This window comes from Squalius cephalus (genome assembly GCF_949319135.1).
Source record: "Squalius cephalus genome assembly, chromosome: 7".
NCBI classification, from domain to species: domain Eukaryota; kingdom Metazoa; phylum Chordata; class Actinopteri; order Cypriniformes; family Leuciscidae; genus Squalius; species Squalius cephalus.
Genome location: NC_137128.1, coordinates 16,002,161 through 16,018,131, shown reverse-complemented (window position 1 = coordinate 16,018,131; position 15,971 = coordinate 16,002,161). Strand labels below are relative to the sequence as shown.

The 15,971-nt window shown below is 37.3% G+C and overlaps 2 protein-coding genes across 3 annotated transcripts; one reads left to right on the top strand and one right to left on the bottom strand.

Moving 5' to 3' along the window:
- The first annotated feature begins 2,739 nt into the window (after window positions 1–2,739).
- LOC307162193 (uncharacterized protein) lies at window positions 2,740–4,535 on the top strand. The gene is made up of 4 exons (XM_079877372.1): window positions 2,740–3,047; window positions 3,142–3,222; window positions 3,412–3,492; window positions 3,591–4,535. Exons 1-4 carry the CDS (start codon window positions 2,894–2,896, stop codon window positions 4,514–4,516), a joined length of 1,242 nt encoding a protein of 413 aa, XP_079733498.1. The 5' UTR covers window positions 2,740–2,893; the 3' UTR covers window positions 4,517–4,535.
- A 1,445-nt stretch (window positions 4,536–5,980) lies between these two features.
- On the bottom strand, window positions 5,981–14,746 carry saga (S-antigen; retina and pineal gland (arrestin) a). Of its 2 annotated transcripts, XM_079877349.1 has the most exons (15): window positions 14,604–14,746; window positions 14,204–14,264; window positions 12,840–12,900; window positions 12,704–12,748; window positions 12,412–12,611; window positions 11,028–11,087; window positions 10,781–10,848; window positions 10,405–10,540; window positions 10,147–10,231; window positions 8,484–8,556; window positions 8,264–8,401; window positions 8,086–8,163; window positions 7,953–7,967; window positions 6,795–6,847; window positions 5,981–6,483 (listed from the first exon to the last, which is right to left on the bottom strand). In XM_079877349.1, exons 2-15 carry the CDS (start codon window positions 14,249–14,251, stop codon window positions 6,434–6,436), a joined length of 1,110 nt encoding a protein of 369 aa, XP_079733475.1. In that variant the 5' UTR covers window positions 14,252–14,264; window positions 14,604–14,746; the 3' UTR covers window positions 5,981–6,433. The 2 variants fall into 2 exon arrangements, 1 of the variants encoding a protein (XP_079733475.1); XR_013821872.1 differs by lacking the exon at window positions 7,953–7,967 and having other exon boundaries at window positions 6,795–6,883; window positions 8,082–8,163.
- Window positions 14,747–15,971: the final 1,225 nt, after the last annotated feature.

The following is a 15,971-nucleotide window of genomic DNA, read 5'->3' as shown; positions in this document are numbered from 1 at the left end:
ACCTGTGCACATTTGTGAAATTTCCTCACTACCAAATATTCCATGGTCAACAGTTGGTATTATAACAAAGTGGAAGCAATTGGGAACAACAGCAACTCAGCCACGAAGTGGTAGGCCACGTAAAATCACAGAGCGAGGTCAGAGCATGCTGAAGTGCACACTGCGCAGAAGTCGCCAACTTTCTGCAGAGTCAATAGCTACATACATCCAAACTTCGTGTGGCCTTCAGATTAGCTCAAGTAGTGAGCATAGAGAGCTTCACGGAATGGGTTTCCGTGGCCGAGCAGCTGTATCCAAGCCTTACATCAGCAAGTGCAATGCAAAGTGTTGAATGCAGTGATGTAAAGCACGCCGCCACTGGACTAGAGCAGTGGAGACGTGTTCTCTGGAGTGACGAATCACGCTTCTCTGTCTGCCAATCCGATGGACGAGTCTGGGTTTGGCGGTTGCCAGGAGAACGGTACTTGCCTGATTGCATTGCCAAGTGTAAAGTTTGGGGGATTATGGTGTGGGGTTGTTTTTCAGGGGTTGGGCTTGGCCACTTAGTTCCAGTGAAAGGAACTCTTAATGCTTCAGCATACTAAGATATTAAGTCCCAACTTTGTGGGAATATTTTGGGGATGGCCCCTTCCTGTTCCAGCATGACTGCGCACCAGTGCACAAAGCAAGGTCCATAAAGACATGGATTGAGTGAGTTTGGTGTGGAGGAACTTGACTGGCCTGCACAGAGTCCTGACCTCAACCCGATAGAACACCTTTGGGATGAATTAGCAGAGACTGCGAGCCAGGCCTTCTTGTCCAACATCAGTCCCTGACCTCACAAATGCGCTTCTAGAAGAATGGTCAAAAATTCCCATAAACCTTGTAGAAAGCCTTCCCAGAAGAGATGAAGATGTTATAGCTGTAAAGGGTGGGCCAACTCCATATTAAACCCTACGGATTAAGAGTGGGATTTCATCAAAATTCATGTGCATGTAAAGGCAGACGTCCCAAAACTTTTGGCAATATAGTGTATATATATTTAATTTTGCTGCATAAGAAGTTTCAGTAGGCCAGCCATAGATCAAGCCAGCACACGGGTAAATTATCTCAGTATCGCTTTGTAGCTCTTTATCCTTACTGTTTGACAGCAATTGTTTTCTTTGTCTTCTGTTTGTATTTTTCCTAAAGAATTTTAGTAGTACTTTTGAGAAAAGGTTGCTATTATATGTACCAACACATGTTCACCTACACAGAAGCATGTCGCTCAGGGTGTGGAAATTAGGGCACATAATAGGGTTAGCCATTCATCTTGTGTCGTGCATGGATCAGTGGCTTCAGTGTCCAGTGTTAGATTCATAATGAATTGTATGAATGAAGTAGACTCAGGTTTCATTAATATGTGGAAAAATGAGCTGTTGCCTAACAATTTTCTTTGTATTAACTGTTTGACACTATGAGATAAAACTGAACACGTTTGTCTGAACACGTGAGAATGAGTTTGTATGGCCTAACGCTAACTGTTCTGTAGAGGCTGATGTCAAGCCATGATGAGCTAAAGTTTGTCTCACTTACTTATTGAACCACTACAAAGTGAACAAGCCTCAATTTTCCTAATTTCTTAGTGTCAAGAATAAAAGTTCCTGTTTTGCATTTTCTATTGAAAATCTTATAAAACAAACAAACCAAACTAAAAAGAAATGTGATTTAAACTTATTCATTTACCATATTTGTTTTTGTGGCACTGTTGCAATACTTTGAAAATTGATCATCAGACACAGGCACTTTTTTTTCTCACCCATATTAAAGTCCTGTCTGAATGGAGACAAAAAATATGCGGTCTTGCAACAGCAGTCTTCTCAAAAGGATGCAATTTCTTTCTGGAGCATCTTATCTTAACATCAGCCAGATTCTTTTAGGAACAAGGAAGAGATGAAAACAATGAGGTAGGCTTTTGTTGGTTCGCTATTATTTTGATTATCATATTCCAGACATGTTGTCAGTCACTAATGAGGTCATTTTTCATGCAGGAGTCCAATGTTGGGAATAATGGGATATTATTTCCAGCCCCTCTGCTTTGTTTGCTGGCCTATGGGAGAGAGTCAGGTTCCCAAAGACCACTTATAAATTGATCTTTGCTTTAGTTGCACTGTTCAGTCGACAAGTGCTTCAACCAGATGATGGGTCAAGACTTCTTCCAAATTGTAAGTATGTTTGATTGTCGCAAGAATGATTTGTGACAATATTGCTTTATATGCTGTTGTTTATTCATCACTTGAAAAATGTATTAGAAGATTTTTTTTTAGAAGTGCTGTTAGTTTGATAGACAAGGTGTGATTGGCATTCAAATAAATTATGCTTTAAAAAAAAGATATGTAGAAGATGAATAGTTTGACAATAACAATTTTACACCCAATGATATAAACGATCAATACAATATTATGAATAGCATCACATGTTTTCCGCATTGCTTATGCCTGGATATGCTTTCGAGAGTAATGTTCAGCTGCGATGCCTCTTTAGTGTTTATTATCTGTTCCCTCCATCCCTTTTTTCTCAGATGATAAGAATAATTACAGGAGTCCTGGTCTCATTAGCCTTCTCATCTGGGATGACTATCGACCGAAGGGAGCTCCTAGTACCTCCACCCCCTGGCTCTCCTGATAGCCCCATTCCTCCTGATGACTACTTTGATGACTCTGCTGCAATTAACAACCACATACCTATATTTGCCTATGATAATTACCCTATAGCAAAAGGAGGCAATCCCATAGCCAGAGGAGGTCAGATTATGCAATATGACAACTCATTAAATGGATATCCTTTACCCATGTTACCAATTCCGCCTGATAGGTATCCCATTCTACCAAAACCTCCGTTTGGGAACACAACTCAAGGATCTCGCACAGTGCCTATGGGACAAAAGCCCGACCTTTCGTACTGTGACATGCTGCTTGAGGCACCAGTGCCTCCACCTGTAGATCAAACGCCCTGGTTCTGTGTTTGCTCACATTGTAAAGGGGGTCCCAGTGGTCCAAAGGGGGACAAAGGAGATAGGGGACTGCCAGGTTATTAATTTGAACCAATTCTTAGTCACCCCATTGTATATGTATAATACAGCAGGAACTGAAGAGTAGATTTTCTTTTATTTCTTTGTTTTAGGTCTTCCCGGTAGTCCAGGATTAAGAGGCTTGCCAGGATTTCAAGGTCACCCAGGGTTTAATGGTCATCAGGGACAAAAGGGTAAATACAGTCACTTTACTTCTATTCTAAAGACTCATTAAACCTAGTGTTACTGATACAGTTTACTTACAATAGAGTCACTAATCTACCTCTGAGAGTGATCTTGACGATTGAGTACAAAACTTAATGGAGTGTTTACATTTGATAAGAGGAGCGTTGTCAATCATGCTTCCTTTTTTCTTCCAAAAGGCCAAATAGGTGATATTGGTGAAAAAGGAGATCTGGGTCCATTTGGCTTTACAGGACTCAAAGGACAGAGAAGCCCCAAGGGTAAGTTAGTAAACAGTTTTAGAAATTTAACAAAATAAAAAAAAAATAAGATCACCAAACATTTGTAACTTTGCAACTTTTTAAACATTTTGTCCTAGGTGATAAAGGGGACAGTGGTGTGGATGGAAATCCAGGACAGCAGGGCTCACCTGGTGAGTCAGGACAGTGCCCAGCAATTTGTTACTCAATCCAGGGACCTCCAGGAGAACTTGGCCAACCTGGTATGACAGGGGAAAAAGGACTTCCAGGGTTGGGAGGAAGTCCAGGGTCGAAGGGCCAGAAAGGGGATTTGGGGGATGTTGGTCCACATGGAGCTCCAGGTTTAAATGGGCAGAAAGGAGATCAGGGAGAAACGGGTGAGTGTCACTGCAAGGATGGGGTAGACGGTGCAAATGGAATGATCGGAATTCCAGGACTAAAAGGTGGAAAAGGGGACACTGGCCAACAAGGTGCAGCAGGGGTAAATGGAGACAAGGGGAAAAAGGGGGATCCTGGGGTAATGGGTGCTCCTGGCCCTTGCTCTCAACCAATTCAGTCTGCTTTTTTAGCAGCACTAAGCAGCAGTTACCCACAGCCAAATTTGCCAGTTCCTTTTACTAATGTCTTTTACAACAGAGAATTTAATTTTGACCCCTTTAGAGGCATCTACAGGGCTCCCATCAATGGTACCTATGTCATTAACTACTACTTGGTTGTCTTCAGTAAAGTGCTCAAAGTGGGGCTCTTCCACAACTTCAGACCTGTCCTCAAAAGTACAGGGTCAACAGATCTTGGAACAACTTCTCAACAGGTGGTCCTGCATCTTAACATGGGTGATGAAGTTTGGCTACAGGTGAGAGATGCCGATTCCAACGGGATGTATTCCAATAGTGAGTGCAGCAGTACCTTCTCTGGCTTCCTGCTCTACCCAGACAGCTGTGATATCCCAATGTCACGGGATTTACCAGATCCTATAACCGGAACATACAGCTGGGGTGAATTAGAGGAACCTACTACCTCTCTTGCTCCAGATGTCCAGTCTTGATGTAACCTAAGCCCAAGCACCTCCCTAGCATATTTGGTACATTCTAAGTAAATGTAATATAGTAGGAGTTATAATAATAATAATAATAATAATAATAATAATAATTATAATGATAAACATTTAGACAGTCACATGTTTAGTCCAGAAAGGGATAGTTCACCCAAAAATGAAAATTTTATTATCATTTGCTCACCCTTATGTTGTTCCAAACCTATTTGAGTTTCTGTCTTCTGCTGAACACAAAATAATATATTTTGAAGAATGTCAGTAACCAGACAATTGACAGTAGCCATTGACTTCCAAAGTATTTTTTTCCTCCTATGGAAGTCAATGGCTACGTCAACTGTCTGGTTACCAACATTAGTTCAACAGAAGAAAGAGATTCATACAGGTTTGGAACAACATGACGGTGAGTAAATGATGACAAAATATTGCTTTTTGAGTGAACTATCTCTTTAAGTAAAGCTTTTGAAAGGTAAGCTTCTTCTACATATTAAAGTAATGTGCATGTTAAATTATATTAAATGGATTCTACATATGTGCAGTATCGCATCGCTACATTATATTTTTATTCAAATATGTGGTTTATATGGGGGCATTGCCTGCATGTGCTACCTCACGTTTTCAACATATATCATTGTGGGGAAAAAAATTTTTATTTCCTTTTGTACGAGTGTAAACTGTCTCCTGTTGACCTGCTCATGCAATCCTCGTAATGTTGAATTATGTCTGCTGAAATGACAGCAAAACATAGGCAAATTGTTTTGTAAGCATGTATGAGCAGATGCATCTTTTTAATTAATTGTACTTATGTATAATTAAAATTATATTAAAACTTTTAGTTATGATTTTGTTTACATAATGCATGAGTGAGAGAGGATAAAGCTAATGCTCAATGTACTTTATCTGAAAGATAGAGAGTAACAAACAAATGTTCTAGATGAGCTGCTCAACTGCAGTTGTTTGAAGCTAAGCTTAATGAGGTCAATAGGAGTACGAAGAGCCATTGTAAGCAACAGTGAGCAAGCTAACTGCTGTTGAAATAAGATATTTACAGATTTCTCCTTTATCATTGTGCATAGAGAAAATAAAGATATTTGTGATTTTATTTACAACTATCAGTTGACAATCAACTTTACCTGAGAAATTGTGATATTACATATCGTTATTGAGATTAATATAAAAAAGTATTTATTCAGTCATTTTGGTCTGTATTGACTCTATTGAACTTTATCTATTTTCAATAAATATGGATTAAATACATTTGTCCTTGCACCTTGCCTGTAGTCTGTAATGTTGAAAATCATATTTGGAAAAAAGATCCAGTTACAGTGTCTGTATGAATACTGTTATTTTATAAATAAAAACGAACAAGAACTGTTTCTTTTTTTTGTCCAAACCTTTGTGGTGTTTGTACGATAGAATTTACCTTCTTTATCATGCTTTCATAAACTGAACATAGCTACAGTACAGTATTTTATTATAATACACTACTTTATAACAATACATTTACTTACACTAAAGAATGCTGCTTTATATCACAAAGTGTGTAGCAACTAAAAAAAAAAAAAAAAAAAAATACACACACAGCTAGGACTTTACTATGTAGTTTTATACTATTGTTGTGTAGTCACCAAATTCCAGCAAAGCAGTTTCTTTCAAATTTCTAAAGATATACACCAAAATGTCTGCAGATTGGTCTCTAGAGAACTATATATTTGGAAATTGTTCAAATTGACAATAACATTATCTGCTAATAACAGTCCAGAGCAGTGCTCTATTTCAGTGATGCTCTCTATATGATTGTCTATTTTGAACAGCCTTAAATATGCTTCAAGAACTGGTTGACTTCTACATGCATTCCTCAATTCTCGGCAGGTGATACGTTTCCCTCATCCTCATCCTCGGCCATGCCTTTCAAGTAGGTACGCTTAAACTCCTCAAATACCACTTCATCCTCCAGTTCGCTACAAACAGCCACACAGTCACATAAAAAGGACAAGAAGCAGATACATTACACATATATTATTGAAGGTACATAAAAATGAGTTATTATTAAATAAAAAAAGATAATTTAAATTTGAATCCTAATTCTTGAACATGCAGAGTAAACTGTTTAAATCATGACTGACCTTTCTTTCACTTCAAGAGGCAATAAAGAGAAACAACATTTTTAAGGAGTTGCTTATATATAATTGTATGTGAACCACAAAATATTTAAGAGACAGATAAAAGAACATGCGTAAGGACACTCACGCATGTTCGTATTTAATAATACCTGCGTCAGGCTTCGGGTGCATAAGCTGGAAAGGGAGCTCCACTCCAACCTCACTGATATATCAAAACACAAAGCTTATATAAAGGGATCTCAATATAGTCCAAAAGTCTGAGACTGCTAGCAAAAAAGTTGGTCTCACTTTATATTATATTATATTATATTATATTATATTATATTATATTATATTATATTATATTATATTATATTATATTATATTATATTATATTATATTATATACACCTGCATCCTACCTCAGTAGCAGCAATACAATATGAACACAGTTAGTACATTGTACTTATTTTTTGTACATAGTACAAATGTAAATTTTGTTCAAAGTACATAGTAGTTAAGGACACCTAATATAAAGTGTGAACAAAATGTTTTTTCTACTAGATTTAAATAAGATTTTGGATCTCAGATTTTGTCATATGTTCGTTGGCTGCGTCCGAAATCAAATACTTCCCTACTATATAGTATGCGAAAAACAGTACACCAAAAGAGTAGGCTAGTATGTCCGAATATTTGGAAAAAGACAGTAGGGGAAAGTCCTACTTCCGATTTTCGACTTGAGATTACATTATTATCCCATTAGGCTATGGGAGAGGATTTATGAATGGAAGTGAAGGTCAACTGTGGCAACTGTGGTCAAGTGAGAGAGTAACAAAATGGTGGATGTAGTATGTTCGAATTCATTCATACTAAGTTCAAATGGACGCAGCATCTTGTTTGTTCATGAACTTTTGTTATACTTCCACTTCTGAATGCCATCTTTGTAGGCTTTTTTTTAGTTTTCCATGTTGATTTTCTCCCCCAGAAGTGTTTTGTTATCTAATTATCTTGTTAAGCTTGTTAGCCTGTGTGTATAGCCCTAGTGTTTCTCTTTTTGTTTTGTCAGTCAAAATTTCAGTTCCCTGCATTCCCTGGTTAACGGTTTGTGTGTTTATTGTTTTGTTTGTTGTACATTTTAACAAATACCCCTGTCTGCCATATATTCAGCTCCCTTGTGTTACATATTTTCAATTAGGTCTCAGATTTTTGGACTCCACTACATATGCACACACATTAAAGCTTTATTGATATGGAATTCTCTGACTCTAAGATTGAAGAAATTTATAATTATTTATATACATTTATATAATTTATAATAGAAATATTTACCTGGTTCCCATAATCCTATATGAAGAAGAAAAACAGAAAACATTAGTATGTATGTGACAGACAACAGGTAAAACATACATCAAGCATGTGTGGTTTTATACTGTAGTAGTATATTGTGTCTTGGGATACAAACCCTCCAACAATAAGCTTCACAACAATTCTGTAAGACACCATGATCCCCAGAACTTCCTTCAGGACTCCCTCTTTGATGCTGCAATAGAGCATTTAAACGTAGTAAACATTTGGAATGCATTAATGAACGTTTTTTTTTTCCAATAAACAGGTCTCATTATCTTCACATGGGGACTCACATGCTTGAAGAGGCTAGATTGGTGTCTTCATGCTTCAGTTTTCCATCCAGTGCGATGCCATGCTTTTTTCTGTTATTGGCCATGAGGGGAAGCAAGGTGTAAACTTTGTCCAGTTTGGCACCTGAATCAACAGAGTCCCTGCACCAAATAGGAATCTTCAATCAGATTAATATTTATGGTTTTATTGGACTACATCTACATATCTGTATAAAATGATTACCCAGAGTCCTCTGTGGCCACTGTCTCATTATAACTGTCATTGGAGTACAGCACCACATTGGCAATTTGTTCCACTAAAAGGCAAACAATCACAAGTGTGTTATTTTATATTTACAGCAGTCTGCTTGACTTATGACTCACTGTGTATACAAATATCGGTAACACTTTACAATAAGGTTCATTAGTTAACATCAGTTAATATATTAACTAACATGAACTAACAATGAGCAATACATTTGTCAAAGTATTTCTTAATCTCTGTTAATGTTAGTTAATGAAAATACAGCTGTTCATTATTTGTTCATGTTAGCTCACAGTGCATTAACTAATGTTAACAAATACAACCTTGGATTTTAATAATCTAATAGTAAATGTTGAGATTAATAAATGCCGAAGAAGTATTGTTCATTCTTAGTTCTGATCCACTAAGGTAGTTAACTAATGTTAACTAATGAACCTTATTGTAAAGTGTTACCCAAATATCTACATTTTGTCAATGAATTTGCCAGGATCAATAAGATAATGTAGATCATCTATTAATTAATATTTTTTAAAAACCACACATACAGTATATGCAACGCTATTGACATGTTATGAATTGTGGCAAACATATCAGGGTGGAACAACTGTGCTGATATCATTAAAAGAATAAAACTAACTCTTGAAAAGAAAACCTTATAGTTTGGCATAATCTTTAATCATCTAAAAATATTATTTCTCAGAAAAAAACAGAGAGAAGTTGCGTTAACATTTTATGAAAATTAGAAGAAAAAAAAAGTCTGCCAAATCAAAGTCATGTGGTACAACCAACGTATAGAAACATGCTGAGAATAAGAACTGTTTTATAGAGAGGACACCTTATGGGCCCTATCATACACTCGGTGCAATTTTTTGTGTTTTTTGCTAGTTTCAGCCCGACACAGTTATCCTTTTCACGTCCTGCACCACGTTGTTTAAATAGCAAATGCATTTACACCTATTTGTGTGCCCATGGACCAATAGACTGCGCCATTGACCATCTGAAACCTGGTCTAAAGTCAATAGCGCAGTATTTTTTTTTGTTATTTAAAGAGCGTGTTAGTAATATGAGCCTATAGGCGGGTGCACAACGCACATACTCTGCTTATTACACACACAGGGCACCAGCACACAAATATTAAAAATAAAAGGATTAGAATGTAAAAGATAATTATTGTGTACATAAAGATATGTTTGAATCCAGCTTGTCCCGTAGATGGTCTGCTTGAGAGCGCACCTGGCTTTTAAAGGGAATGGGAGATGAGACTCTGATTGGTTTATTGCACGTCACGCCCAAAACACACCCATTACTCATTAAGAGAATAGGGACAACCCTTTTGACCATGCGCCGGGTGCACCGTCTATTTTTCCCGTCGTTAAACTAACAAAAGTGGATTCGGACACGCCCTAAGTGCACTTGCGCCGTGCGCTTTAAACCATGCACTTAGATCCTTAAATTAGGGCCCTACGTGTCAAAATCAATAAGTCACTTTTTATAAAATGCCACGGTTTGTTCAGGTTGTAAAATAAATCAAACAAAAGAGTACATTTCAAAGAATTTGGCTCATTCATTTGAACTGAAATTTAACTTGAAACACTTATTTCTCGTGTCTACGATTTGTCAACACTTTCAAACTCGCTCTTACCAGAAATAATGATGTTCTTCACATTTTTGTTGGAGTCATTCCTGATTTTGACACTTAAGTTGATGGGTTCCCCATGATAGTAAGTCTACAAGAAAAAAGTCTAAATCATTTAATTTAAGAAAAACTATGGTGCAACATTGCAAACTGATTCATTATATTCCATAAAATGTCATTCTTCATTTAAAAAGCAGTATAAAACGTTGCTAACAAGAAAGAAAGATACATGCATGCTCGCCTAGTGGTCTGTTTGAAACCCACCTGTTTTTCTAAGTTTGCCTCCATATGCAGTGGTTTGTCAGACATGAGAAAGTCACGGGTGGTCTGCACACAGGGAGCTGGTCCGAGCTGCTCTGGAGCGTACTGGACCTTGCGAATCGTCAAACATACTGTGCTCCTGATGGTGGTGGAGGGGAACAAGACATATTATTGTTGAGATCTATACCAAACAATGGTCTTCACTGCTCCACAGACTACATGAGGGAACCTGTTCTGTCTTTTGACACTTAACTTGTGGTAATATATAAGCAAATCAGGATAATCAAAGTGGTACAAGCAGATCAAGGTAGGCCTGTATTCAACACTGTTTTTCCACCCGAATAGAGAATAAGAACAAAGAGTTGTAGGCTGGACTAACCGTTTGCGAACTTTTGCATTCTGGCTCTCAGCACAAAAGGCTTTCACCTCGAACTGAACAGCACAGTACTGTGAAAAAGTGTAGATATGAAACCACTCAAAGGGCATATATCACGTACATACAAAATAAACAACTGTCAGAGAAAGACTGATGACATATTTGATATAACATATGTTGCACCATATCTTAAAACAAAAGGTTCTTCCTAGTTTAGCAGAATAGTTTGATGTTTGACAGTAGATGTTACCTTTCCAGAATCTTTTGGGCTTGGCTGTATTCCTACTGAGCAGGGCAAGTTATCAGGGAACTAAAGAAACAGAAATATTCTTTATCAGGTCCTTCAATATACAAAAACATAAGACGTTGTTTTATATATCAAAATGAAATAGCACAGATGCACGCACACACACAATTGTCACAAATTATGTCATTATTAGGGTTTTAGGTGGCGATACTAAATTTCACCCGTAGGTGTGAGCGAGACTGTAAATGTATAGGCCTGTGTCTGTGGATGTTAGCCCTGCAATGGACTGTCTATGCATCCTACAGCCAGAGACGGTGGGATAGGCACAACGCACAAGCAGTTTAGAGAATGGATGCAGGTCATTATTACAACTGAATGCAAACAAAAAAGTATGACCTGATGGAGCTTGGGTTCCTTGCCAGTGTTGCCTCTGGGTTGTTTGAGGACACTTAAAGGGGTAGTTCACCCAACAATTAAAATTCTGTCATTAATTACTCACCCTCTTGTCGTTCCAAACCTGTAATCTTCAGAACACATATTAAGAGCTTTCTGTCCCTCCATTGACAGTTGCGCAACTTACACTTTGACGCTTTAAAAAGTTCGTAAAGAGATCGTAATCTATATGAATTGAGTGTTTTGCTCCTAATTTTCGGAAGAAACTTGAGCGCTTAAACTTGAGATTTAATTTAATCCTTTATTCACATTGATCAGCGAACATAAACAGAAGCTCAACCGGACCAAACCTCATTGATTCTTGCGGAAACATGCTGCGTTACTCGAGAATGATCATAGTTTTATGATCTCTTTATGAACTTTTTGTCAGCTGCGTAGCTGTCAATGGAGGGACAGAAAGCTATCAGATTTCATTTAAAAATATCTTTGTGTTCCTAAGATGAATGAAAGTCTTACAGGTTTGGGACGACATGAAGGTGATTAATTAATGACAGAATTTTCATTTTTGGGTGAACTAACCCTTTAACATTCAACAATATTGTTGATTTGACTGCACTGACTATTGGATGAGAACTGAACTGAGCTGGACGACGACATAACTTTTTTTCTGCAGAACTGCTTTATAGATGAAACTGACTAATTTAATTGATGATCTTTACAACAGAACTGAATCAACACTGACTGAAATGATACTATTGTTTGTATCATTTAATCATTTTCCTGATGTTCATCACTAGCTGCTTCGAAACAATCTGAATTGTAAGCTCTATTTAAATAAAGGTTGAATTGACTGTGATGGTACCATGGTCTTTGATGCACCTTGAAAAACATGTAAATACCATGGTACATGAATAAGGTGATGCGATTCAGTACCATAGTATCATTTCTAATTTTGCAAGGAAAAGGTCTAATGTAATCACTTGAAGATGCTTACTTCAAAGAAAAATGGGTAGGCATTGTCTCCCAGTTTGCGCAGTAGTTTATCCTGAACCTTGGTGAGAATGCCCTGCTCTTTGTCCTGCAGTGGGGGGTAGATCTGCCGGGTGGCCATGTAGATCTCTCGTTTGAACGAGATGCCCATCACGTCCGTATCATCGCGGCCGTATCGAAACACGCAGGACAAGCTGGCGTATGCTAGAGGGCGACACAATCACAAAGCGCTTCTCATTATAATACATCTGATTTATCCTCTGTTCAGTTTGTAAACTTTGAATGAATCTAGTGACCTTTTTTCCCTTTCAGCTGTTCAGGGTCAACGAGAAGGACGCCATCTGACGGAGAAGGGAAAGGTAAAAGTAAATGCAAGTTTTAAGAAAACTTGGTAAGTGCTTAAAATCACAGTAAAATGATTCTCTCACGTACCCACTGGATCCACTGAGTCAACACGGTCAACAAAGTCTCTCCTCCCCATATACACACCAACCTGATTCAAAAACACAACATATATTACTTAACAAGCCTAAAAGAGGAAAAGTCTTTTGTGTTGTTGTTCTTTTTCCCAGGTCCTCTTATCTAACATAAACAGACTAATAACCGATCACATCCTGTGCATGTTGAACACACACTTTCCATTGCTTCTGTAGAGCCACAAATCATATTTTGCTGTGGCCGTTGTCCAGTTGCGGTAAGACTTTACAATAAGGTCTCATTTGCTAACATTAGTAAATGTAGGCCTGATTTCTAACATGAACTAACAATGAGCAATACATTTGTTGCAATATTTATTTATCTTTGTTAATGCTAGTTAATAAAACCCCAACTGTCATTAATTGTTCATGTTAGTTCACAGTGCATTACCTAATGTTAACAACGAATGTATTAGTAAATGTTGAAATTAACATTAAATAAGATTACTAAATGCTGTAGAAGTATTGTTATTTCTTAGTTCATGTTAACTGAAGTAGTTAACTAATGTTAACAAATGAAACCTTATTGTGAAGTGTTACCATAAATCCTTGTCTGAGAAATGAGAAACACCAAAATATTTCTGCATGTCCCACAGATTTTCTGTCAGCCATTTAGAATCAACTAGACAACCACATACAGTCGAACAAGAAACCAAATGTACACCTGATCACACCTGCATGTGCAGCCTGTGAATTATTCTACTAAAGTAAAAAAAAATCCAATCAAAAGCATTATTATTTATACTGTATATATAGTGAACTCCAATAAGAAGATCCCTGGTTCGAATCCTGGCTGAGTCAGGAAGCCTTTATGTGTGGCGTTTGCATGCTCTCCCTGTGTGGGCTTGGTGGGCTCCCTGTCTTTCCCTTGGGTGCTCCAGTTTCTTCCACAATCCATAAACATTCAGGATAGATGAAAATGAGACACTGAATTGCCAGTGAGTGAAAGTGTCCATCCAACCAGGGTATTTTCTTGCCTATGGTCTGAGAAGCTGCGATAGGCTTCCAGCATTCCCTCAACCCAACATAGGAAGGGTTTGGAGAATAGATGGATAGTCAACTCCACATACATAGTCAACTCTAAAGGGGTTGATTCCTTGTATCAAAGTTTACTCTATTAATCAAGTCTAGTATTAAATAATTTTTTATCATCAATTTAGGCATTTTCTTTTAATGACCATTTGAAGAGAAAGAATAAAAGCATTTCAGGCTTATTTTGTACCCTATTCATGCAAATATATTCTCTTTATTACTATATTAAGGTACTATATCCACCTGTATAGTTTTGTTGATTATATTTTTGAAGTTGCCTTAACTTACCGACTTGTCCTTGGATATTTTCTTGAAGACGACCTGTTTTGGACTCATTGTTGTTTAGAGACTTAAACAAAAACAAAAACAAACAAACAAACAAACAAAACAACAATAAATGAATGCTTAGATTAATGTCGAGCCAGTATGCAATGCAAACCTAACTGCAACAATCATTGCATGTAAGTCACTAACTTTTATTACAGAAAAAATCCTTCAAGCTATACTGTACAATAATATTCTTCATATATCATCTAGTAAACCTTAATCAAGGCTTTCCAACATCAGAGTGACTTCAAAACTCAGATTATTTTTTACATTACAGTGACATAAAATCAACATTACTCATGTCCCACATAACACCCAACAGAAGGTCCTTTAAATTCTACATGCATTATGAATTTCATACCTGGCAGTGATGCTTCGACTAATTTGTGAGGTCTGAGGCTTGAGGACAGAGAAAGCAGTGACCCGTGGGGAGGAGATGGTATTTGTACTCAGGATGTGTATTGCCCAACTAATCAGGTTAGGCAGGGTTATAGCTAAAATCCCCTTCACACATTCTCCAGCTTTCCAAATAGACAGACGGATATGGATAGATAGCTTGCTGTGCTTTCTGCATGTGCTATACCTGCCTGAGCGGATTGGGTTGGTTCGCTTTAGTCAGCATTGGGGGAGATTACTAGGCACTGACACTCTGTGCACAAGCACTTTATTTGTCAGGGCAAGTCACGTGCCGAGAAATGTGGTCTCTCTCATGAGCTTTGTGTGTAAACAGCTCACTAGTTGTTTATAGGGTGGGAAATTTCAACTTGTATACAAAATCTGAGTTAAAAATACAATTAGAAGTCAGTCTATAAAACAAATGCATTTGCACATTTTAACTGCGGAACTAATAAATAATCAATGTAATCAATCAAATAAACATTATAAATAAAAGTTTTAGTTACAGTATATTAAACTTACTAACAGTATTCATTGGGTGGGAGTATCATTAAAAGAAATAAAACTCTCACTTTACACATTCTAGTAACTATAAGTAACTTTGCAAGTCTACTAGTACTAATACTCTGATGAGAGTTAGTAGACATATAGTGGATCATCGAAATAAAGTTTAACCTAAAACTCATGTATATATATATATATATGGATATATTCAAGGATATATAATACATCTATAGAGATTTAATCAAAGGAGGCGATGCTCAGAGGTATTAATCATTGATAGTGTCTCAGTTATAATCCCAGACTGTCAGTGTCAGCAGTGTAAACACCTAGGAAGCTGAGGAGGGATTACCACCATGAAAGAGATGAAGTCATATTAGTGCCCAAGCCCTGAAAGGGCAAAGGCCTTATTGTTTTCCGTAGGATTATTCATTCTTATTATTATTAGGGCCCAAGCCCCAAAGGCGCGGAGGCACGATTGTTTTTCTAAGGATTATTATTTTTTATTTTTTTTAAATAATTTTATTCTTTTGGGGCCCTTATCATGCTTAAAAAACTCATGAAAATTGGCACACATGTTGGAATCGTATTAGGGCCGAACAGAAGCTGGTACTTGGGCGTGGCCGGGGTGCTCCACAGCACCCCCTTGAATGCTGTCCAAAATCTTGGTTCACATATCATACACACTTGCACGTACATGTATGAAACTCAGTTAACCATAGCATGCAGATCACTTTCTGCATTTTAAAAGATTTGGTAACACTTTAGAATACTGTTCCATCATTAATGAATAACTACACAGGAACAATGAGTAATGCATTATTAACAGTCT

What these genes read in the sequence shown, in the direction of transcription:
- saga (XM_079877349.1), bottom strand. Translation starts at nt 14,251, where the DNA reads ATGAGTCCAAAACAGGTCGTCTTCAAGAAAATATCCAAGGACAAGTCG. An exon ending in TGACTCAGTGGATCCAGTGG is followed by an intron (nt 12,749 to 12,839) that starts GTACGTGAGAGA and finishes CTTCTCCGTCAG; the next exon opens with ATGGCGTCCTTCTCGTTGAC. An exon ending in GTGGCCACAGAGGACTCTGG is followed by an intron (nt 8,402 to 8,483) that starts GTAATCATTTTA and finishes TATTTGGTGCAG; the next exon opens with GGACTCTGTTGATTCAGGTG.
- LOC307162193 (XM_079877372.1), top strand. Translation starts at nt 2,894, where the DNA reads ATGGGACAAAAGCCCGACCTTTCGTACTGTGACATGCTGCTTGAGGCA. An exon ending in AGGAGATAGGGGACTGCCAG is followed by an intron (nt 3,048 to 3,141) that starts GTTATTAATTTG and finishes TCTTTGTTTTAG; the next exon opens with GTCTTCCCGGTAGTCCAGGA. An exon ending in TGGTCATCAGGGACAAAAGG is followed by an intron (nt 3,223 to 3,411) that starts GTAAATACAGTC and finishes TTCTTCCAAAAG; the next exon opens with GCCAAATAGGTGATATTGGT.